The 21,870-nt window shown below is 70.4% G+C and overlaps 5 protein-coding genes across 6 annotated transcripts in view; 4 read left to right on the top strand and 1 right to left on the bottom strand.

Annotated features, from left to right (window-relative positions):
- The first annotated feature begins 4,755 nt into the window (after nt 1–4,755).
- On the top strand, nt 4,756–7,278 carry RAD9A (RAD9 checkpoint clamp component A). The gene is made up of 11 exons (XM_041411705.1): nt 4,756–5,060; nt 5,134–5,204; nt 5,297–5,431; nt 5,519–5,633; nt 5,738–5,837; nt 5,959–6,068; nt 6,151–6,257; nt 6,329–6,393; nt 6,469–6,570; nt 6,650–6,866; nt 6,939–7,278. Exons 1-11 carry the CDS (start codon nt 5,027–5,029, stop codon nt 7,035–7,037), a joined length of 1,155 nt encoding a protein of 384 aa, XP_041267639.1. The 5' UTR covers nt 4,756–5,026; the 3' UTR covers nt 7,038–7,278.
- PPP1CA (protein phosphatase 1 catalytic subunit alpha) lies at nt 7,096–9,848 on the bottom strand. Its single transcript, XM_041411693.1, has 7 exons — nt 9,691–9,848; nt 9,064–9,195; nt 8,750–8,980; nt 8,453–8,557; nt 8,141–8,364; nt 7,572–7,706; nt 7,096–7,449 (listed from the first exon to the last, which is right to left on the bottom strand). The coding sequence occupies exons 1-7, from the start codon at nt 9,743–9,745 to the stop codon at nt 7,339–7,341; spliced, it is 993 nt and encodes a 330-aa protein (XP_041267627.1). The 5' UTR covers nt 9,746–9,848; the 3' UTR covers nt 7,096–7,338.
- A 291-nt stretch (nt 9,849–10,139) lies between these two features.
- LOC121339383 (proline-rich protein 36-like) lies at nt 10,140–15,244 on the top strand. The gene is made up of 5 exons (XM_041411131.1): nt 10,140–11,353; nt 13,227–13,245; nt 13,687–13,918; nt 14,193–14,282; nt 14,556–15,244. Exons 1-5 carry the CDS (start codon nt 10,737–10,739, stop codon nt 15,242–15,244), a joined length of 1,647 nt encoding a protein of 548 aa, XP_041267065.1. The 5' UTR covers nt 10,140–10,736.
- Nucleotides 15,245–15,442: 198 nt separating this feature from the next.
- On the top strand, nt 15,443–17,424 carry LOC121339369 (carnosine synthase 1-like). Its single transcript, XM_041411128.1, has 4 exons — nt 15,443–15,567; nt 16,009–16,240; nt 16,568–16,657; nt 16,931–17,424. Exons 1-4 carry the CDS (start codon nt 15,565–15,567, stop codon nt 17,422–17,424), a joined length of 819 nt encoding a protein of 272 aa, XP_041267062.1. The 5' UTR covers nt 15,443–15,564.
- Nucleotides 17,425–17,518: 94 nt separating this feature from the next.
- Nucleotides 17,519–21,870, top strand: part of LOC121339658 (carnosine synthase 1-like) — a 7,502-nt gene continuing 3,150 nt past the window's right edge. Inside the window, exons 1-9 of one of the 2 annotated variants that reach the window (XM_041411640.1) lie at nt 17,519–17,641; nt 18,082–18,313; nt 18,641–18,730; nt 19,004–19,491; nt 19,720–19,900; nt 20,453–20,538; nt 20,903–21,134; nt 21,216–21,487; nt 21,572–21,866. In XM_041411640.1, the coding sequence (XP_041267574.1) occupies nt 17,639–17,641; nt 18,082–18,313; nt 18,641–18,730; nt 19,004–19,491; nt 19,720–19,900; nt 20,453–20,538; nt 20,903–21,134; nt 21,216–21,487; nt 21,572–21,866 (1,879 nt within the window). In that variant the 5' untranslated portion in view covers nt 17,519–17,638. Of the gene's footprint in view, nt 17,642–18,081; nt 18,314–18,640; nt 18,731–19,003; nt 19,492–19,719; nt 19,901–20,452; nt 20,539–20,902; nt 21,135–21,215; nt 21,488–21,571 lie in introns of both variants that reach the window. The other variant, XM_041411648.1, reaches the window with a different exon arrangement.

Raw genomic sequence — 21,870 nt, 5'->3', positions numbered from 1 at the left:
TTTTTTTCTTTTTGGGTTGGTTTCTGGCTTTTTTTTTTTTTTTTTTTTTTTTTTTTTTTCCCCTCGGTCTCTATTTGTTTTGGTTTGGGCTCGCTCGGGTGTTAGGTGGAAAAAAAAAAAAAAAAAAAAACCCGGGGCGGGTTGGGTGGGTTTTTGGGTTGGGTGGGTTTTTGGGGTGTGGAGGGTTCGCACCGCGCTCCGGCTGCCTCGCTCGCCGCCGTTCCCCCCTTCCACCTCCCTTGATTTGCTCTTTTGATTGGGGTCCAGGAATGCAGGAATAAAAAAAAAAAAAAAAAAGAAAAAAAAAAAAAAAAAAGAAAAAAAAAAAAAAAATCAGCCCACATAGTTGTTTGTTTGTTTTTGGTTTTTTTTTGGTTGTTTTTTTTTTTGGTTTTTTTTTTTTTTTTGTTTTTTTTTTGGTTTTTTTTACCGAATTCAAGTGTTAAGCAGAACCAGGTTGCTTTCAAGAATGTATTTGATGCAATTGTACACAAGAGCGGGCTCCATTCATTCCCTCCCTCTCCCCCCCGCCCCGGCTTTATCCCCCCTTTCCCCATCCCCATCCCCGGGGTCCCGGCACCGGGCAGAGGTGGGGAGGCTGGAGCTGAGCCCCGGAGCTGCGGAAGGCGGAGGGGAGGGAAGGGAAGAGGGGGGTCCCCCGGGGTGCCGCTGGCCGGGTAGGAAGGGGGGGACCCCCCGCTTTCTCCTTCGCTGCGCCCCCCGTGCGGTTCTGGCTCCCGCCCGGCTTTTGTTAAAGTGGCAGCGGCGGGGCCGGTGCGGGGCCGGTGCGGGGCCGGTGCCGCTCGGCGGGGGGGTCTCCTACCTGCTCTCAGCTCCATGCGGGACGGGCGCGGGGCCGGGGCGCTGGCTGCGTGCTCTGGGGTCCCCGGGCGGGCAGGCAGCGGTCCCGCACACCGGCCCGGGACTGCGGCTCCCATTTGCCGCTCCGAGCCCTCTCGCCTCTCCTCCTCCCCGCGCACAGAGCCGAGAGCCCGGTCCCGGGGGGAGCACGGGGGGGACGGGACGGAGGGGCCCCCGCCGGGACGGCGGCAGGTGAGCGGCGGAGCGGGGGGAGCGCGGCGGGGTCCCGGCGGCGCAACCGGAGCCCCCCGGAGCGGCGGCGGCGGCTCAGCCCCGCGGGATCCTCCGTCCCGAGGGAGGGCTTCGCTTCTCCCGGAGACCCCGGTCTACGCGGGGACGGGGAGGGACCCCCCCAGCCCCTTTCCTCCGGGTGCCAGAGCCGCTTTCTTCCCGGTTATCCTCCCCCGTTAGGACAATCCCCGTCCCGGCGCCCGCCGGGCCCTTGGCAATGACCGCGGCGTTCCCCGCAGCTCAGCGGGGGTGAGCGGGGTGGACCGGGGGGCGTGGGGAGACCCCCAGGGCCAAGCGGAGCCGCCGCCGGAGGGGAGGGGGCGACCCGACAGCCAGAGCCCCTCGTCCCTTCCCCTGGCGCCCCCGATCCACGAGTGGGTGCTGCCGCGGGGGCTCTCTCGGCGGGGAGAGCAACGTCCTGGCTCCCCCCAAAAAAAGCTTTGTTTAAAACAAAGGCGCTGGGAGCGCCGGGAAGGGCCGGGAGGTAACAGGCGGATTCGCTTCCACTCCAGACCCCGGCCCCGGCCAGGTCCGAGCCCTCCCGGCTGCCATGGCATCCTCCCGGCTTTCTCCGGGACGCGGGGTGCCCGCTCGGAGTGCAGCAGGACCCTCTTTCCCCAAATCCACCGGGACGCTGGGTGCTGAAGTCATTAGCAGCAGTTTGGGGACCCCCCGTAGGGATAAACCACACACGGACGTGCTGCGGGCTGATTTATTGCTCGGGAAGTGCGGATTTGGTGTTGAATCCATGAGGACGCGCCCAACAGACATGTCAGGGGTGACGAGGGGGGCTCCGGATCCCCTCCCCCGGGCGAATGGGGGACGCTCCGCAGCCCTGAGGATCCCGAGGGGCTGCGCCGGTGTCGGACGGAGCTGCCCGAACCATGCACGGCTGGACCGAGCCCCGGCCCGGCTCCCGGGCAGCGTGTCTGGGGGGGTCCGCTCGGCGCGGGGCCGGCCCCTCGCCCCCCCAGCCGCAGGGCAGGGTATCTGGTTTCCCCCCCGAGCCAGCAGATCCCGCCAGCGGCGCTGGAGCAGTTGGGAAAAGCCGCCGGCCCCGTCCCCGGGGGTCTCCAGGCTGCCGAGGCGGCGGGGCTGCCCCTCGCTGCCTTCTCCCCTCCCCAAATCCCAGCGCTGCGACTCCGTCTGGGGAGTTTTCCAGCTGCCACGGCTCCCGCTGGGCCAACACCTGAGACAGGAGAGGAGGAGGAGGAGGGAAGCGTGGCCGGCAGACGCGGATCCCGCCTTCCCAAGCCGCTCTCCCTGTGCCAGCCGGCGGTGCCAGGACGGAGCCCCCGCCCCAGGACACAGCGGGCACAGGGCACAGGCAGGTCAAGCCGCTGGAAGCCTCATCCCCACATCCCGTTCCTCCTCCTCCTCCTCGCCCGGTGCCCGCAGCGGCTCCGCGTGGGTGAGGCCGTGCCCGCCCTGCCCTCGGCCCGTCGCCGGGCACTGAGCTCACCTCCAGGCCGGGCCAGCCCGGCCTCCCACTGCTGACCTTTGCGGCCGGCAGCCGGAGGAGGGAGGGACGGCCCCAGAAACGCCGGCTGTAGCCCCAAAGCGGGGCTCCGGCAGCGCCCGGCTCCTTGGGGACAGCGCTGGGGCGCAGGCAGGGGCACGGAGCAGCCATCCGGAGCTCGGCGTGTCCCCTCCTGCCGGGCTGGCAGCAGGAGCCCAGCTGTGGCCGTCTGTCTCCCCGAGCCGCCGCCTGGGCGAGGGCGCCGTGCCATGTGCCGGGAAGGAAGCCGGAGGAGCGGGAAGGACGCTGGGACACGGCCCCGAGCCCGCCGGGTGCGAGGGAACAGCCCCGTCACCTTCCCTGCCGTCCCTGGGTGAAGTCCCCAGCCCCAGGGGGAGTACCGGGCACGGGCACGGCCGAGCCCAGGTGGCAGAGCCCCCCGAGGGCTGCCAGGCTCCGCTCCCGGCCCGGATCCAGCCCGTTCCCTGGTCGGTGCTGGCGGGAAGAGGGAGGGGTGGCCTGGCCCTGGCCCCCGCTGAGGTGTGTGTGTCACGACCGCAGCCAGCTGCGTCCTCTCCGCAGCCCCATAAAACGCCGAGCCCCGAGGCCAGAGCCCCTCCTGGGGACGCCGGCTCCAGAGGAGCCCGGCTGCTCGGCCAGAGCTGCAACGGAGGCTCCCACACCATCCCGTCCTCCTCCTCCTCCCGGGAGGAAGGAGAGTAGCCAGCGCTCACCCCAGGAGTGGAGGAGCCGGATCCGGCTGCAGCCCGAGCCCAGGCCAAGGCAGGCCTGGGAGTCCCTGGAGCGCCGAGCTGGCCGTCCCAGCGCAGCCCCGAACACTTGGGACAGGGGTTCCTGTACCTGAGGGGATGCGGCCGGCAGGCCGGGCCCAAAATCCCGGATAAAAGGCAGCAGACAGGGACAGGAGGAGGAGGAGAGGCTGTCACCGTGTGCTGGAGGACGGCAGCCATGGGGACAGGGCTCTGCGATTCTCTGCCCGTTTCCCCCTGCTCGGGTGCCAGCCCCGCTCCGCAGCGGGGCCCCTCGGCTCGGCTCCGGGGCCACCGGGGCCGGGAGGAGGGACTTGGGGAGCGGCTGCTCCAGCGGCAGGCGGGAGCCGGCTGGAGGACCCTGCTGTGAGCACGACTCGAGTTCCTCGCAGCCACATCCCCCGGCTCCCTCGAGGCCGCCGCTGCAGAGCCGGTCGCTCCGGGCTGGCCGCGAGCACAGGCTGCTGGCTGAGCCCGTTCACATCCCTGGAAGTGCTCACTGGGACGGTGGGAAATGCCCCTGCCCGCGGCAGGGGGGTGGGATGGGGTGGGCTTTAAGGTTCCTTCCAGCCCAAACCATTCCGGGATTCTATGGACCACCCATGGATTCACCTGGCTAGCCCAGAATTTGCATTGTGTCCCCACTGGAGAATTCTGGGACACCCCCAAAAATGGAAGTGTTGAATGGGGCTCGGAGCAGCCTGGAATGGAGTCTCTGCCCATGGCAGGGATGGAGCTGGATGAGCTTTAGGGTCCCTTCCAAGCCCAGCCATTCCCTGGTTCTATGGGATGCACAGCCAGCAGCACCTCCAGCACGGAGAGCCATCGAGCATTAATCTATGGGAGTGGCGATAGAGATCCCCCAAATCCCTGTCTCGGGAGACAGGGATCCCCAAAACACCGGGATTCGGGAAGCACTGGAGCAGCCCCAGGGAGCTGCAGCCCTTCTGGGGAGCAGCGTGTCCCGGGAATGCGGGAAGCGGCAAAGGGACCGGGAGGCGCAGACAGTGAGCAGAAGGGCAGCCTCGCCCGGGATGCCGCCGGGAACGAAGCGAAGGCCAGGGTGCTGGGAGGCACAAGCACGGAACGACCCCGGCAGAGCCCCAGGACGGGTCGGGAGGCCCCGGGAAGGAGCCGGTGCGGGGCTGAGCGCCGGGAGCCGCGCTGAGGGGCGCGTCGAAGCCCCATTGGCTGAGCCGCACGTCACTCCAACCGGCACCCAATAGCGCGCTGTGGGAGGCGGGGCTTACTGGCGGGGCAGCCCCGAGGGCCGCGGAGCCGAGGCCCCGCCCCTCCCGCCGGTCACGTGAGACCATCGCGCCGCGCCGTCACGCACCCCCTCAGCGCGGACCAATCGGCTGGCGGCGGGGGCGGGACGGAGCGGAGCTCCCGGCCAATGGGAAGGCGGCCTGGGAGGGCGGGCGCGGGAAGCCGGGAAGGCAGCGGCGGGGCGCGGCGGGGAAGAGGCCGGAACCCCCGGGAAGGGACGGGGCAGGGGGGCTGGGGGACCCCACTGCGGGGCCGCTGGGGAGAGGCGGCACCGGCGGGGCGGGGGGGGAACAACAACCGCGGCGGGGGGGGCGGCGAGGCCCGAGCAGAGCCCGCTGGGGGCGTGGCCTAGCCGCACGCTCCGCGGAGGGGCGTGGTCTGCTGGCGGGGGCGGGGCCCCGCGTGCCCGCCCGGTGCCGGTGCCGGTGCCGGTGCCATGAGATGTGTCATCGCCGGCGGCAACGTCAAAGGTGAGCGGGGCCTGCGGGCCCGGGGAGCGCGGCACGCCCGGGGAGCGCGGCCTCACCCCCGTGTCCTTCGCAGTCCTCGGCCGAGCCGTGCACTCCCTGTCCCGCATCGGCGACGAGCTCTACCTGGAGCCCACCGAGAGTGGGGTATGCAGCACCGGGGGACGGACGGGAGCCGGGGGGCACCTGCGCCCCCTGACTCCGTGCGGGCAGTGCCAACACTGTGGCTGTGTCCCCAGCTGTCCCTCCGTGCTGTCAACTCCTCCCGTTCTGCCTTCGCCTCCTTCCTCTTCGCTCCCCTCTTCTTCCACCTGTACGAGCCGGGCAGCGCCGGGCCCGACACGGAGCTCTTCCGATGCAAAGTGCACATGAAGGTGCGGTGCCCTGCCCCGGCCCCCCCAGAGCTCCTCGTTGTTCCAGGGGCCCCAGGCAGGTGACAGTCCCCATATCCATCCCCACAGTCCTTCCTGGGCGTCTTCCGCTCGCTGCCCTCGCTGGAGAAGTCTGTGGGGAAATGCCTCATCCTGCTCAAGCCCCGTGCCAGCCGCCTGGTCCTGCAGCTCCACTGCAAGTACGGTGAGTGCCAGCGGGGACAGGGGACAGGCCTGGGGGGTGGCACGTCACAGTGGGGACGTGCTGGCACCGCCTGCTGCCCTGCTGAGCCGCTGTCCCCCTGCCAGGTGTCACCAAGACACACAACCTGGCCTTCCAGGAGTGCGAGCGGCTGCAGGCCGTGTTCGACACCCGGCGCTGCGCCAGCCGCCTCTGCGCCCCGGCACGGTGAGGGGGACACCACGGGGGTGGCCCTGGGGGGGCAGAGTGGGATGAGGGCGCATGGAAGGAGGCAGCCCAGCCGGCCCCACAGGATTTGGGGTGCTCAGCCTCCTCCTGTGCCCCTCAGGGTGCTGGCAGAGGCCGTGGTTCACTTTCCCCCGACGCTGGCTGAGGTGACACTGGGGACTGGCCCCGGTGGCAAAATCAGCCTGCGGAACTACGTGGAGGACGATGCAGGTGAGTCCTGCAGGGTTAAGGGGGTCCCCTCCCCACCATGGGGTGCCCTCCAGCCCCCCACCTACCCCGTTCCCCCCTCCAGAGCCCAGCAAGACGATGGTGACGGAGCTGTGGCTGGCTGAGGACGAGTTCCAGTCGGTGGCCGTGGCCCCGGGCTCCTGCATCACCTTCTGCCTCAAGGAATTCCGTGTGAGTCCCCACCTAAGCCCCCCAGCCCTGTGTCACCCCCTGGCCCCCCTCACCCTCCCCTTTGTCCCCAGGGCCTGCTGAGCTTTGCCGAGGCCTCCAACCTGCCCCTCACCATCCACTTTGACGAGCCCGGCAGGTAGGAGTGGTCACCATGTCCCCACCCCGTGCCAGCCCTGTCCCTGGCACCCCCTCAGCCCCTCTGTGTCCCCAGGCCGGTGATCTTCACCCTGGATGACGCTGTCCTGGAGGTTCACCTGGTGCTGGCCACCCTCTCTGACCTGGAAAGCAAGTCCCAGTCCCCTTCGACCAACGGGTAAGTCCCCAATGAGCCCTCCAGCGGCCATGGGCAGGGAGCAGAGTGAACATTCCCAATCCTGCTCTGTCCCCATCAGCGTGTCCCACCTGCCCGCCCCGTCCGACGACTTCGCTGACGACCTGGAGTCCTACATGGCTGCCATGGAAACCAGCGAGGGGTGCTCAGAGGGGCCCCCCAGCCCCACCTTCCCCCTGCGCACCCCCCAGCCAGCCAAGAGCAAACCCCAGGAGGAGGAGGAGGAGGAGGAGGAGGAGGAGGAAGGAGCTGTGCCAGGGACCCCCCCACACAAGAAGGTGAGGGATGGGTGTGCCTGGGGGCAGGGGGTGGGCAGAGCCTCCTCCTGACCCCCCCATTTCTCCCCACAGTTTCGCTCCCTGTTTTTTGGCTCGGTGATGACACCAGGAAAGCCTGGCCCAGCCACCGCCCAGGAGGTGCTGGCGGAGGACAGCGATGGAGAAAGCTGAGCCCCGAGTCACTGCCACCCCCAGCCTCCATCCAACCACCAGGACAGGCACCCCCCAGTGACCCATTACAAGTTTATTCCTCAAAAAATCCTCCTGCCCCCCCCTCCGCTGCCACCCCAGGGCTGGGCTCTGGGCTCCCCCCTCGCCCCAGCACTCCCTGCCCTGGGCCTGGATTTGCTTTGGTGGAGCGTGGCGGGGGGGGGGCAGGATCCTACAAATAAAAAAACGAGTCGAAAGAAAAGCGACCTGATGCTTGGGCGGGGGGCTGGGGGGCGTGGGCAGCACGGGGGCGGCTCCCAGCTCATTTCTTGGCTTTGGCAGAGTTTCGGGGAGGGGTGACGGGGCGCCCGGCGGGGTTCAGCCCGCTGAACTGCCCGTATTTGCCTTTGTTCTTGTCGGCCGGCTTCAAAATCTGCAGGAGAAGGGGCAAAGAAATCGGTGAGCTCCCGCCCCAGCTCTCCACTCCCCAGGAGGGCAGAGCTCCCTGCAGCCCTCCCGGCAGGAATTGGGGGTGTTTCCCCTGCCTGGGCTCACCTGGAAAGAGCACATGAGGGTCTCATCCACGCTCATCATGGCGCCGGCGTTGTCGAACTCGCCGCAGTAGTTGGGGGCCGAGAAGAGGGTGACGAGCTGGCGCTTGGCGAAGAACTCGTAGCCGTCCTCCACCACCTGGGGGGGGCACAGGGTTGGCAAAAATCCTCCTGCCCCGGCAAATTCCCAGTCCCCCAGGCTGAACATCCAGCCCCCTGTACCAGGGTGAATACTCCCTGCCCTGCAGCAAATAGCCATGGCTGGGACAAACACGCACTGCCCCAGGGCAAGTATCCATCTCCAGAGTGATTATCCAACCTCTGGGAGGAACAGCCACATCCAAGGCTGACTATTCATCCCCCCCGGGCAAACAGTTTGACATCAGAGCAAATACCCAAATGCTGAGGGGTAAATACCCTAATCTCAGGGCAAGCATCCCCAGAATTCCAACCCACACATTCCTGGGGTACACCCTGCCCTCGAAGGGGAAATACTCGGGGTAGAAGAACCACCTGACACCCACTGGAGAAGCAAACCCACGTGTCCCCAGTATCTGGGGGTCCCGGTGGTACCTGGTGTGCCCGGCAGATGAGGTCCAGGTCGTGCTTGTGCAGGAATTTGGCCACCACCTCGGCCCCGAAGGTGAAGGAGACCCCACGGTCGTTCTCCCCCCAGCCCTGCACGTCCTTGTCAGGGTCAGACCAGAGCAGGTCACAGAGCAGCCCCTGATCCGGGACATCCGTGGGCCGCATGATCCGCCGGATCTGCTCCATCGACTGCAGGTCTGGGGACAGCCCTGCGGGAAAGGGGCACCCCCAGAGCTCAGCAGGGAGATCCCATCCCTCCTCCAGCCCGCCCAAATCCCTGGGAAGGGCCATTCCCACCTCCGTGGCAGCAGAAGATCTTCTCATCCACGATGGCGGCAATGGGCAAACAATTGAAGCAGTCGGTGAAGGTTTTCCAGAGCTTGATGTTGTATCTTCGCTTGCCTGCGGGGGACAAAGGGGGCTTGGAGGTGACCCTGGGGACAGCGTGGGGGTGGGCAGGACATGGAAGGGCAGGAGAGCACGGCGGGGAGGGAGGGAGCTCACAGGTGGGGTCAGTGTGGACAGCGCTGGGACAACACCGGGAAAGGGGGAGCCCATGGATGGGGTGTTGGGGGGCACAGGCCGGGCACTCACACTCGTCATAGAAGCCATAGATGCGGTTGATGCTGGCACACTCGTGGTTGCCCCGCAGCAGGAAGAAGTTCTCGGGGTACTTGATCTTGTAGGCGAGCAGCAGGCAGATGGTCTCCAGAGACTGCTTGCCCCGGTCCACGTAGTCCCCCAAAAACAGGTAATTGCTCTCAGGGGGGAAGCCCCCGTACTCGAAGAGCCTCAGGAGATCGTAGTACTGCCCGTGGATGTCACCTGCGGGGGGACACAGGCTGTGAGTGGCACCCTGCAGCCCCCCACGCCACCCCAGTGCTGCCCAGCAGCCATGCAGGGCTCACCGCAGATCTTGAGGGGTGCCTCCAGCTCCAGCAGGATGGGCTGGCTCAGGAAGATCTCCCGGGACTTGAGGCACAGCCCGCGGATCTCGTTCTCCGTCAGCTGCACGTTCTTCCCCGGCCGCGACCCTTGGACTGCTCCCAGCACAGAGAACAGGATCAGGGATCCCCAGGCGCCCCGGGACCCCCAGAGCACCCCAGGAACCGCTGCTCTACCTGCCCCAGCCCTCCCTGCCCGCATCCTCCAGGCCCTCCAGGCCAGCTCCAGCCCCAGACGCTCCGGGGCGCCCCGCTACGCTCCCGTTCCCCCTCGCTCGGCAGGGCACAGACCCTTTGGGGACCCCCATTTCCCCCCGCCCCCTCCCGCGGGGCACAGACCTATTCGGGATCCCCCCTCATATCCTCCACGTCCTCCGGACTCATCTCCAGCTCCCCACACCCCAGGGGGACCCCCCCCAAAACCTTTCCCAGCCCTGACCCCCCCCAAACCACCGCGGCCTAACCCGCCCCCGCCAGGCCCAGGCCGGGGACCCCCCCGCGGCGTCGGGACACGGCCCGAGCCGGCCCCGAGAGGTTCCCCGAGCGGAGGGAGGGTCTCCCGGTGCTCGGGGGGCGGCGGGGGCCGCTCACCCTCCAGGAGGCGGCTGATGATGGAGTCGAGGTTGAGCTTCTCGGTGTCCGCCATGGCCGCCCGCGCGCCGCCCCGCCCCGCGCGCCCGCCCAGAGCGGCCCCGGCGCGCGTGGCGCTCCCTGCCGGCTCGGAGGACTCACTGCAGCCGGGATGTCCCCGCTTCCCGCTGTCCCCTCGGGCGCGGGGTCCCAGCCCCGCAGGGACGGGAAACGGGGACGGCATGGCGGGGGGGCCGACAGCAGGGAGCCACGGCGGTGTCACAGAGGCAGGGGAACAGCCGTGGAGAGGGGACACGCTCCGCAGGGAAACATTCCCGGCAGGGGAACACCCCGGGAAAGGTGACACCCCGGGCAAAGGGACATGTCTGGAAAGGGGAACGTCCCAGGAAAGGGGATACCGCGGCAAAGGGATAGTCCCGGGCAAGGGAACACCACGGGCAGAGAGCCTTCCCTGGAAAGGAGAACGTCCCGGGCAGAGGGACTTCCCTGGAACGGAGGAGGTCCCGGGAAAGGGGACATCCTGGGAAAGGGGACATCCTGGGAAAGGGGACATCCCGGGCAAGAGAACAACCCGTGCAGGTGGACAAGCCGGGCAAGGGGTAGAGCTCGGGCAAGGGGACACGGGGGACAGAGGGGACATGGACCCGTGTCCTGGGCCTGGGGACACAGGGCTAGAGAGGGAGAGGGAGAGGGAGGGGAAGAGCCTCGGCATAGACAGCGGCTCCCGGGACCGCGAGGGGACAGGAGGGGACATGGAGGCAACCGGGGATCCGAATCCCAGTCCTGGGAGCACAGAGACAGCCTGGGGACACGGGAAGACACGAGGGGACAGGATGCTTGGTAGAGCCCAGGGATGTCCCCAGCCGGGGACCCTGGGGACACCGTCGGGAGCAGCACCGGGCGGTTGCCGGGTGACTGTTGCCACCCCGAGGTCCCCGGTCACACCCCGAAGGGCGGGCTCCCACTGGGGACACGGGGGAGGGTGACACATTTGTGCCACTTCTCGTGGAGGGTGGCAGTGGCAGGGATGGGGTCACGGCTGTCCCATGTCCCCACTGGCTGTGCCGTGCCGTGCCACGCCATGCCATTCCCCGGGTGCCATTCCCTGGGTGCCACGCCGTGCCACGCCATGCCGTTCCCCGTGTCCCATTCCATGTCGTGCGGGGAGGTCGCGAATAGCTCCCGGGGCCTGCCCTGACATTTGTGCTCCGCGGTGTCAGTTTTACAGCCGGCCCCGGGTGACCCCGGGCTGGCCCCGTCCCTGCCCCCGGTCACTCGTCCCCTATCCCCCTACCCTTGTCCTGCTCCCCACCCCAGCCCCTTGTCCCCGTCTCCCAGCGGTGGCACCTCGGCCCCGCCACCCTCGCCCCCGCTGTCCCCTTCGTTGTGCCACCCCCTTCGGTGTCCCGGTCCCCCCGGTGCTCCCGGTCCCGCCCCGCCCCGCCCCGCCCGAGCAGGACACGGCGCCGCCGCCACCGCCGGGACCGGAGCGGGCAGAGCCGCTGCTGGAGCTGCGACAGCACCGGCACCGACACCGGGAAACCCCGCCAGACCCCGACACCGCCGGGAGCGGAGTGGGCAGAGCCGCTGCCGGGTGCGACAACACCAGGACAGAGCGACACCGACAGACAGACACCGACAGACACCGGCACCGGCACCGCCGGTGGGTGCTGGCGGCAGCGGGGGGATCAGAGTGGGTTTGGGGGTGCCGGTGGCGGGGGGCGGCAGCAGCGGGAGGGGGGTCGGGGTGTGTGCGCACACCTGTGACACGGCGCAGGTGACAGCGCAGGTGACAGGTGGGTGATGATGTGCACGACGCGGTGAGGGTGGCAGGGTGCGGGTGACAGCGCGGTGGCATGGTGCAGGTTACGGGGTCAGGGTGGCAGTGCGGGTGACACGGTGCGGGTGGCAGGGTACAGGTGACAGGTGGGTGATGTGCGTGACAAGCGGTGGGTGGCAGTGCAGGTGGCAGTGCAGGTGACAGGGTGCCGGTGATGGTGCAGTGTCGCAGCGTGGGTGACAGGTGTGTGTGTGACAGGTGCGGGTGACAAGACCCTGGCGGTGGTGCAGGTGACGGTGTGTGCTGGGTTGTGGGTGACAGGGTGCACGTGACATTCAGGTGACAATGAGGGTGGCAGGCTGGTGCGGATGACAGGACGCGGGTGACAGGGCTCTGGGGCGCGGCAGACGCGCTGGTGGCCCCGTGCCTGCCGGTGGCGGTGACGGTGACAGCGACACTGACGCCGCGGGCAGCTGGAACTAAGCCGGGGGACGTGCGTGCTGGCAGCTCCGCCACGCTGGGGACAGGGGAACAGGAAGGGGGGGAGGACGAGGGGCGTGCCCAGCCAGGGGACGCGGGACAGGGGGACAGGAGAGCCCCGTCCGGCTGAGCCACCCCCCGGCTCCCGCTGAGGCAGCTCGCTGGTGACGGGGACAGGGACACGGACAGGGGTGCCAGCGCCTGGCGCGAGGTGGCAGAGGGGACAATGGGGCTCTGTGTCGCCTAATCCGGGGCACGGGGCCGGGGGTTGGCACCCCGGGGTGGCGCGGGGGGGGTTTAAAGGCCAGACCGGCCGGTGTCCCCTGTGCCAGGCGTCCCCGAGCCCTCGTCCCCTGCGCGCTCTCAGGCCACGGCTCCCACCCCAAGGTACCGGGCGACACAGCTGTCCCAGCTTGGGGACAGCAGCAGCACCTGCCAGCTGGGGATGGAGGGGGACAGGGCGGTCCCGAGGCTGGGGCGGGCGCGGACTTCGAGGGACCCCCGTGACTGGGTTTTGGGGGGGTCCTTGTGCCACTCCACGAGCCGTGTGTCCCCTAACGCTGTCACCGGGTGCCGGGCTTGGGGACACCCTGGCTGCCAGCGGGCACCGCTCAGCTCCGTGCCTCAGTTTCCCTCTGTGCCTGGCTGTGCCGGGCACCTGCCGGGAGCGGGGGCACCCGGAGGGGGTGGGGACACCCCGGTCCTGGGTCTGCACCCCCAGGGCACCTTGGCACCCCCGGCACGGGGAGGCGGCCCCGGCTGTGCTGAGCTGGCACAGGATTACACTAAGCCGGAGGTGCCGAGGCCACCGGGGCTGGCACCGAGGGGACAACCTGAGGCCACCGTGACTGGCACCGAGGGGTCAATCTGGGGCCGCCAGACCTGTCAGCGAGGGGACAAGCTGGGGCCACAGGGACTGGCACCGAGGAGTCAGTCTGGGGACAGTGGGACTAGCACTGAGGGTACAACATGAAGACACGGAGCTGGCACCGAGGTGCGGGTGGGTGGGGGCCATAGGCTCTGGTGGCTGCTGCAGGACGGGTGTGCTGGGGCCACAGGGACTGGCACCGAGGAGTCAGTCTGGGGACAGTGGGACTAGCACTGAGGGTACAACCGAGGTGTGCCCCAGGAAGTGTGCCAGGCTCTGGTGGCTGCTGCAGGACGGGTGTCCCCACGGGAGCCGGGGTTGGGGCTCCCAGCACCGCCTGGGTGTGGCCGGGGAGGGGTGGCATGTCCCCAGGGAGCCGCGCTGACTCTGCCTGTCCTTCTCTTGCAGCCCCTGTGTCACCAGGATGGTGAGTGGCCCCCGGGTGGGGGGTCCGGGCGGAGGTGGGTGCCCCATCCCGGGATCCCGGCGGTGCCGGGCACTGGCGCGGGGCAGCGGGCAGCGCGGCGTGCTGTGCCCACCCGCCGCGTGACCCCGCGGGGACAAGGGGACGCTTTGTCCGAGAGCTGGCGGCCCCGGCGGCTGGCACTGCCCCGCTGTCCCCGAGGCGGTGGCGCCGTGCCCGGCGCCCGCAGCCCCCCAGCACCCCGACGCCCCCACCCCACGGGCGGGCAGCGGCGCCCGCTGTGTCCTGTGCCAGCCCCCCCGTGTCCGCCCCGTGCCCACCCGGGCTCTGTCCACGTGCCAGCACCGTGCCAGACCCGTGACAGCCCCTGAACCCCACGCCAGCCCCAGACCACCCCCTTACCCCCGTGCCAGCCCCGTGCCAGCCCTGTCCCTGCTCCCGCAGCTCTCGACGTCCCAGCCGAGCCCGGAGCGGGTGCCCAGCCCGGAGGAGCAGGAGTGGGCAGGGCCCGAGGCGCTGTGCCCGGGCTGGCTGGAGGACGAGGCCCCCGATGGCGAAGTGCCCGGGGACAGCGGGGACCCCGACGGTGCCACCCACGCCTACGAGCGGCTCCAGAGCGCCCTGTGCCAGGAGGGGCTGCCCCCCACGCTGGACTGCTCCGCGGAGCCCCGCACGGGTTGGGGACACGGGGGGCACGGTGCCAGGCTGGGACACGGGGGTGGCAGGGACAGTGTTATGGGATCGGTGCCAGGCTTGGGACACGGGGGTGGCAGGGAGAGTGATGTGGGCGCAGTGCCAGGCTGGGATAGGGGGGTGGCAGGGATAAGGGTGGCAATGGGGATGCGGTGCCCGGCTAGGTTTGGCGGCTCCCAGCCACACTGGGGTGCCACCAGGGCAGGGTGGCGCCAGGGTCCCCATCCCGGGGCTGTTAACCCTTTCCTTCCTGGCAGGATTTGGCCCGCTGGACATGACCGTTTGCATCCTGGGCTCCCCCATCCCCTTCCTGCCGGTCCTGCTGGAGGGTGGCACCCGCTGCCCAGGTGGGTGCCATCCCCTTGTCCCCACCCCGCACCAGACACCCCTGAGCCAACAGCAGGGGTCCCCACACCCGCCTGTGCTGCCTGACCCGGACTGTGAGGGAAACTGAGGCAGGGGAGCAGGGTGGCAGCAGCCCCCCCGTGTCCCATTATTCCCAGTACAAACCAGTTCAGCAGCAAATGCACGCCCCACCCCCCGCAGTACCACCCCCATGGGGGGCAGTTTGGGGCAGGGGGTGCGGGGTGCCCCCCGCCCACCCCCGCGCCCACCCGCAGGTGCCATGGTGCTGTGCCTGTCCCCCACCTGGGCCAGCCGGGTGCCATCGGAGTCGTCCCCAGGCGCCTGGTCCCTGCTGCTCTCCCGGGGCGTCTCCTTCAAGGTGGGGGGGCACAGCGCCCTGGAGACCTTCGTGCCCCCCCGCCGCGCCAACTACGTGACGGGCACCTTCGCGCCGGGGGACCAAGAGGGCGGCTGGGTGGGCGAGCTGGCCCGTGACCTCGACTGCCCCACGGGGGGCTCGGTCCCGCTCGCCCACCGCCTCGAGGACACGCTGGTCACCCGCTGCGTGCTGGCGGCTCACACCAACCTGCCCGTGCCCCCCACCCTGGCCTTCGTCCTGGGGGCCAGGGAGGACCTGCCCGCCGAGCCCGTGGCCCCCGGGGTGAGGCTGGTGCGGCTGCAGGACCCCCAGGGCCAGCAGAGCCTGGTGCAGGAGGAGGTGGGCACCTTCCTGGGGGGCACCGCCATGGAGCCCTACGGCGCTGTGCCGGGCACCTGCCGGGAGCGGGGGCACCCGGAGGGGGTGGGGACATCCCGGTCCTGGGTCTGCACTCCCAGGGCACCCTGGCACCCCCGGCACGGGGAGGTGCCCCCGGCTGTGCTGAGCTGGCACAGGATTACACTAAGCCGGAGGTGCCGAGGCCACCGGGGCTGGCACCGAGGGGACAACCTGAGGCCACCGTGACTGGCACCGAGGGGTCAATCTGGGGCCGCCAGACCTGTCAGCGAGGGGACAAGCTGGGGCCACAGGGACTGGCACCGAGGAGTCAGTCTGGGGACAGTGGGACTAGCACTGAGGGTACAACATGAAGACACGGAGCTGGCACCGAGGTGTGCCCCAGGAAGTGTGCCAGGCTCTGGTGGCTGCTGCAGGACGGGTGTCCCCACGGGAGCCGGGGTTGGGGCTCCCAGCACCGCCTGGGTGTGGCCGGGGAGGGGTGGCATGTCCCCAGGGAGCCGCGCTGACTCTGCCTGTCCTTCTCTTGCAGCCCCTGTGTCACCAGGATGGTGAGTGGCCCCCGGGTGGGGGGTCCGGGCGGAGGTGGGTGCCCCATCCCGGGATCCCGGCGGTGCCGGGCACTGGCGCGGGGCAGCGGGCAGCGCGGCGTGCTGTGCCCACCCGCCGCGTGACCCCGCGGGGACAAGGGGACGCTTTGTCCGAGAGCTGGCGGCCCCGGCGGCTGGCACTGCCCCGCTGTCCCCGAGGCGGTGGCGCCGTGCCCGGCGCCCGCAGCCCCCCAGCACCCCGACGCCCCCACCCCACGGGCGGGCAGCGGCGCCCGCTGTGTCCTGTGCCAGCCCCCCCGTGTCCGCCCCGTGCCCACCCGGGCTCTGTCCACGTGCCAGCACCGTGCCAGACCCGTGACAGCCCCTGAACCCCACGCCAGCCCCAGACCACCCCCTTACCCCCGTGCCAGCCCCGTGCCAGCCCTGTCCCTGCTCCCGCAGCTCTCGACGTCCCAGCCGAGCCCGGAGCGGGTGCCCAGCCCGGAGGAGCAGGAGTGGGCAGGGCCCGAGGCGCTGTGCCCGGGCTGGCTGGAGGACGAGGCCCCCGATGGCGAAGTGCCCGGGGACAGCGGGGACCCCGACGGTGCCACCCACGCCTACGAGCGGCTCCAGAGCGCCCTGTGCCAGGAGGGGCTGCCCCCCACGCTGGACTGCTCCGCGGAGCCCCGCACGGGTTGGGGACACGGGGGGCACGGTGCCAGGCTGGGACACGGGGGTGGCAGGGACTGGGCTGGTGATGCGGGAATGGTGCCAGGCTGGGACACGGGGGTGGCAGGGACAGTGTTATGGGATCGATGCCAGGCTTGGGACACGGGGGTGGCAGGGAGAGTGATGTGGGCGCAGTGCCAGGCTGGGATAGGGGGGTGGCAGGGATAAGGGTGGCAATGGGGATGCGGTGCCCGGCTAGGTTTGGCGGCTCCCAGCCACACTGGGGTGCCACCAGGGCAGGGTGGCGCCAGGGTCCCCATCCCGGGGCTGTTAACCCTTTCCTTCCTGGCAGGATTTGGCCCGCTGGACATGACCGTTTGCATCCTGGGCTCCCCCATCCCCTTCCTGCCGGTCCTGCTGGAGGGTGGCACCCGCTGCCCAGGTGGGTGCCATCCCCTTGTCCCCACCCCGCACCAGACACCCCTGAGCCAACAGCAGGGGTCCCCACACCCGCCTGTGCTGCCTGACCCGGACTGTGAGGGAAACTGAGGCAGGGGAGCAGGGTGGCAGCAGCCCCCCCGTGTCCCATTATTCCCAGTACAAACCAGTTCAGCAGCAAATGCACGCCCCACCCCCCGCAGTACCACCCCCATGGGGGGCAGTTTGGGGCAGGGGGTGCGGGGTGCCCCCCGCCCACCCCCGCGCCCACCCGCAGGTGCCATGGTGCTGTGCCTGTCCCCCACCTGGGCCAGCCGGGTGCCATCGGAGTCGTCCCCAGGCGCCTGGTCCCTGCTGCTCTCCCGGGGCGTCTCCTTCAAGGTGGGGGGGCACAGCGCCCTGGAGACCTTCGTGCCCCCCCGCCGCGCCAACTACGTGACGGGCACCTTCGCGCCGGGGGACCAAGAGGGCGGCTGGGTGGGCGAGCTGGCCCGTGACCTCGACTGCCCCACGGGGGGCTCGGTCCCGCTCGCCCACCGCCTCGAGGACACGCTGGTCACCCGCTGCGTGCTGGCGGCTCACACCAACCTGCCCGTGCCCCCCACCCTGGCCTTCGTCCTGGGGGCCAGGGAGGACCTGCCCGCCGAGCCCGTGGCCCCCGGGGTGAGGCTGGTGCGGCTGCAGGACCCCCAGGGCCAGCAGAGCCTGGTGCAGGAGGAGGTGGGCACCTTCCTGGGGGGCACCGCCATGGAGCCCTACGGCTGGGACTAGCACTGAGGGTACAACATGAAGACACGGAGCTGGCACCGAGGTGTGCCCCAGGAAGTGTGCCAGGCTCTGGTGGCTGCTGCAGGACGGGTGTCCCCACGGGAGCCGGGGTTGGGGCTCCCAGCACCGCCTGGGTGTGGCCGGGGAGGGGTGGCATGTCCCCAGGGAGCCGCGCTGACTCTGCCTGTCCTTCTCTTGCAGCCCCTGTGTCACCAGGATGGTGAGTGGCCCCCGGGTGGGGGGTCCGGGCGGAGGTGGGTGCCCCATCCCGGGATCCCGGCGGTGCCGGGCACTGGCGCGGGGCAGCGGGCAGCGCGGCGTGCTGTGCCCACCCGCCGCGTGACCCCGCGGGGACAAGGGGACGCTTTGTCCGAGAGCTGGCGGCCCCGGCGGCTGGCACTGCCCCGCTGTCCCCGAGGCGGTGGCGCCGTGCCCGGCGCCCGCAGCCCCCCAGCACCCCGACGCCCCCACCCCACGGGCGGGCAGCGGCGCCCGCTGTGTCCTGTGCCAGCCCCCCCGTGTCCGCCCCGTGCCCACCCGGGCTCTGTCCACGTGCCAGCACCGTGCCAGACCCGTGACAGCCCCTGAACCCCACGCCAGCCCCAGACCACCCCCTTACCCCGTGCCAGCCCCGTGCCAGCCCTGTCCCTGCTCCCGCAGCTCTCGACGTCCCAGCCGAGCCCGGAGCGGGTGCCCAGCCCGGAGGAGCAGGAGTGGGCAGGGCCCGAGGCGCTGTGCCCGGGCTGGCTGGAGGACGAGGCCCCCGATGGCGAAGTGCCCGGGGACAGCGGGGACCCCGACGGTGCCACCCACGCCTACGAGCGGCTCCAGAGCGCCCTGTGCCAGGAGGGGCTGCCCCCCACGCTGGACTGCTCCGCGGAGCCCCGCACGGGTTGGGGACACGGGGGGCACGGTGCCAGGCTGGGACACGGGGGTGGCAGGGACTGGGCTGGTGATGCGGGAATGGTGCCAGGCTGGGACACGGGGGTGGCAGGGACAGTGTTATGGGATCGATGCCAGGCTTGGGACACGGGGGTGGCAGGGAGAGTGATGTGGGCGCAGTGCCAGGCTGGGATAGGGGGGTGGCAGGGATAAGGGTGGCAATGGGGATGCGGTGCCCGGCTAGGTTTGGCGGCTCCCAGCCACACTGGGGTGCCACCAGGGCAGGGTGGCGCCAGGGTCCCCATCCCGGGGCTGTTAACCCTTTCCTTCCTGGCAGGATTTGGCCCGCTGGACATGACCGTTTGCATCCTGGGCTCCCCCATCCCCTTCCTGCCGGTCCTGCTGGAGGGTGGCACCCGCTGCCCAGGTGGGTGCCATCCCCTTGTCCCCACCCCGCACCAGACACCCCTGAGCCAACAGCAGGGGTCCCCACACCCGCCTGTGCTGCCTGACCCGGACTGTGAGGGAAACTGAGGCAGGGGAGCAGGGTGGCAGCAGCCCCCCCGTGTCCCATTATTCCCAGTACAAACCAGTTCAGCAGCAAATGCACGCCCCACCCCCCGCAGTACCACCCCCATGGGGGGCAGTTTGGGGCAGGGGGTGCGGGGTGCCCCCCGCCCACCCCCGCGCCCACCCGCAGGTGCCATGGTGCTGTGCCTGTCCCCCACCTGGGCCAGCCGGGTGCCATCGGAGTCGTCCCCAGGCGCCTGGTCCCTGCTGCTCTCCCGGGGCGTCTCCTTCAAGGTGGGGGGGCACAGCGCCCTGGAGACCTTCGTGCCCCCCCGCCGCGCCAACTACGTGACGGGCACCTTCGCGCCGGGGGACCAAGAGGGCGGCTGGGTGGGCGAGCTGGCCCGTGACCTCGACTGCCCCACGGGGGGCTCGGTCCCGCTCGCCCACCGCCTCGAGGACACGCTGGTCACCCGCTGCGTGCTGGCGGCTCACACCAACCTGCCCGTGCCCCCCACCCTGGCCTTCGTCCTGGGGGCCAGGGAGGACCTGCCCGCCGAGCCCGTGGCCCCCGGGGTGAGGCTGGTGCGGCTGCAGGACCCCCAGGGCCAGCAGAGCCTGGTGCAGGAGGAGGTGGGCACCTTCCTGGGGGGCACCGCCATGGAGCCCTACGGCCAGGTGGGCACGGCAGGGGTGGGCGGCGCTGGTGGCACCGGGTGGCGCTGGGGGGCATGGAGAAGCACGGGGGGGCACGCAGGTGCTGGGGTGGCTGTAAGGGGGGCGACCAGGTGGCACTGGGTGACACGGTGGTGGGGTGGCACGAGGTGACACGGGGCTGCGTGCAGGTGGCGGGCTGGCAGCTGGGCTGGCACCGGGTGGCACGGGGTGACACGGAGGTGCACGCAGGTGGTGGTGCGGCCGGCGGGGTGGCGGTGGCGGGGGACAGGCGCCCGCAGCACCCACAGGAAGGAGGAGGGGGCGGCGGTGGCGCAGGCGGTGGGTGCCCGGCTCCGGGGGCTGACGGAGGAGGACAGCGTCCTGCTGGAGGCCATGGTGCCCACCGCCCGCCTGCCCGTGCCCCCCCCACGTAAGGCCCCCGCCCTCGGGCGCCCACCACCCTGGGAGGTGGGGGGAAGAGTCCCCCGGGGTCCCTCGGGTCCCTGCAGCTGTGCCGGCCACATGTCTGTCCCCTGGGGCGGGTGGGTGGGGGCCATCGGGGTGCCCAAATTACTGGGGTCCTGGGGGAGGGCACGAGGGTCACCCTGGACACCCACTGTCCCCTGGGTTAGGGTTGGGGGACAGTTTGCCACCTTGGATCCCCACAGACCCATGGGGAGAGGTGGGGAAGGTCACTCTGGACCCCCATGGTCCCCTGTGGTGGGGGGGAAAGTCATCCTGGACCCCCATGGTCCCCTGGGGCTGCGCAGGGTGTTGGGGTGACCCCCTCTGACTCCCGACCATCCTGTGGGGCTGGGGATGACAGTGGCCATGCTGTACCCCTCACTCCCTGGGGCTGGGCTTGGCCGGGGCCACCACGGTGCCACAGGGAGTCCCAAAAGGCCCCGGAGGAGGGGGAGGTCGGGCAGGGCCACCCTGTCCCCGCATGGCGGCCGTGCCTGCCCTGTCCCTTGCCCCCCAGGCAGCCCAGCCCCGCGGCTGCCCATGGCCCTGCGCATCTGCACCCTCGTCTGCAGGTCCTGGGGGGACCGGCCCCAGCTCTGCCAGGTACGGCATGTCCCCACACCCCGCTGCCTCTGTGTGTCCCCAGCTTGTGATGGCTGTCCCCATGTCCTGGCGGCCCTGTATGTCTCCAGGCTATGGTGGCAGTCTTGTGCCCAGGCTGTGGTAACCTGTGTGCTATGCCCTGTGTGCCTGTCCATGTCCCCATGCCCTGGTGGCCCTGGCTGTCCCCAGGACTGGTGGCCATCCACATCCATGCCTTGGGCCAATCTGTCACGTCCCAATGTGTCACGTCCCTACGCCCTGGCGGCAGCTGCGTCCCCAGACTGTGGGTCGGCAGCCAATGTCCCCATACCCCGTTGGCAGCCGGTGTCCCCGCACACACGTGGGTGTCCCCGTGTCCCCACAGGTGGCCTGCGCCGTGGGACGCGCGGAGAGCCCGGTGCGTCACGGCGCGGCGCTGCCCCAGGGCCTGGACTCCAGCCTGCAGCAGTGGGGGGTGGTGGCCCCCAGCCAGCGACAGGCGCTGGCCACGCGGCTGCGGGAGGCCACCGAGGCCGCCGCGGCCGCCCTCCTGGCCAGCGAGGCCGAGCTGAGCCCGCGGCAGCGCGGCGGCAGCCGTGCCCACACCGACATCCTGGGTGAGCGCGGCGCGGGCGACGCCGCCGGTGCCCGCTGCCACGCCGTGTTTCTGAGCCCGGTGTCACCGTCGCCATCCCCAGGCGTGGACTTCCTGCTGGCGTGCGTGGATGACGCGCTGGAGCTGGTGGCCCTGGCCACGAACGGCCAGCGGTGCCTGGAGACCTGCGTGCTGGCCGAGGCCATGGGGCGCGGCGTGGGCGAGCCCCGCGGGGAGCTGCCGCGGCTGCTGGCCGAGGCCATGCTGCACCGGGCGCAGCGTCACCTGGTCGAGGGCAAGGACATCCTGCTCATCGGGGCCGGGGGAGTCAGCAAGAGCTTCGTGTGGGAGGCGGCCCGCGACTACGGGCTGAGGGTGAGGGGCTGGGGGCGGCGGGGGGCGGCGGGGCCGCGGCGCCGGGGCCGGCCGTCCCCCGGTGACGCCTCCCCGGGCCCGCAGATCCACCTGGTGGAGTCGGACCCGGAGCACTTCGCGGCGGGGCTGGTGCAGACCTTCCTGCCCTACGACAGCCGGGAGCACCGGCGGGACGAGGAGCACGCCGAGCGGGTGCTGGAGCTGCTGCGCTCCCGGGGGCTGCGGCCCCACGCCTGCCTCTCCTACTGGGACGACTGCGTGGTGCTGGCGGCCCTGGTGTGCCAGGGGCTGGGGCTCCGCGGCCCCGCGCCCGCCGCCGTGCGGGTGGCCAAGCAGAAGAGCCGCACGCACCGGCACCTGCAGCGCTGCCGCCGCGGCCGCCC

The sequence above is a fragment of the Onychostruthus taczanowskii genome, unplaced genomic scaffold, assembly GCF_017590055.1.
Source record: "Onychostruthus taczanowskii isolate IOZ18803 unplaced genomic scaffold, ASM1759005v1 scaffold101, whole genome shotgun sequence".
Classification (NCBI taxonomy): domain Eukaryota; kingdom Metazoa; phylum Chordata; class Aves; order Passeriformes; family Passeridae; genus Onychostruthus; species Onychostruthus taczanowskii.
Note: the sequence above shows the minus strand (reverse complement) of the source record. Positions and strands in the feature narration are given on the sequence as shown.

Excerpts from the sequence above, each read along its gene's own strand:
- RAD9A (XM_041411705.1), top strand. The coding sequence starts at position 5,027 with ATGAGATGTGTCATCGCCGGCGGCAACGTCAAAG. Across the intron at positions 5,061-5,133 it reads CGCCGGCGGCAACGTCAAAG|TCCTCGGCCGAGCCGTGCAC; the intron begins GTGAGCGGGGCC and ends TGTCCTTCGCAG. Across the intron at positions 6,867-6,938 it reads GGACCCCCCCACACAAGAAG|TTTCGCTCCCTGTTTTTTGG; the intron begins GTGAGGGATGGG and ends TTCTCCCCACAG.
- PPP1CA (XM_041411693.1), bottom strand. The coding sequence starts at position 9,745 with ATGGCGGACACCGAGAAGCTCAACCTCGACTCCATCATCAGCCGCCTC. Across the intron at positions 8,981-9,063 it reads GGCACCCCTCAAGATCTGCG|GTGACATCCACGGGCAGTAC; the intron begins GTGAGCCCTGCA and ends GTCCCCCCGCAG. Across the intron at positions 7,450-7,571 it reads CCCTCATGTGCTCTTTCCAG|ATTTTGAAGCCGGCCGACAA; the intron begins GTGAGCCCAGGC and ends CTTCTCCTGCAG.
- LOC121339383 (XM_041411131.1), top strand. The coding sequence starts at position 10,737 with ATGTCCCCACTGGCTGTGCCGTGCCGTGCCACGCCATGCCATTCCCCG. Across the intron at positions 13,919-14,192 it reads CTCCGCGGAGCCCCGCACGG|GATTTGGCCCGCTGGACATG; the intron begins GTTGGGGACACG and ends CCTTCCTGGCAG. Across the intron at positions 14,283-14,555 it reads GGGTGGCACCCGCTGCCCAG|GTGCCATGGTGCTGTGCCTG; the intron begins GTGGGTGCCATC and ends GCCCACCCGCAG.
- LOC121339369 (XM_041411128.1), top strand. Across the intron at positions 16,241-16,567 it reads CTCCGCGGAGCCCCGCACGG|GATTTGGCCCGCTGGACATG; the intron begins GTTGGGGACACG and ends CCTTCCTGGCAG. Across the intron at positions 16,658-16,930 it reads GGGTGGCACCCGCTGCCCAG|GTGCCATGGTGCTGTGCCTG; the intron begins GTGGGTGCCATC and ends GCCCACCCGCAG.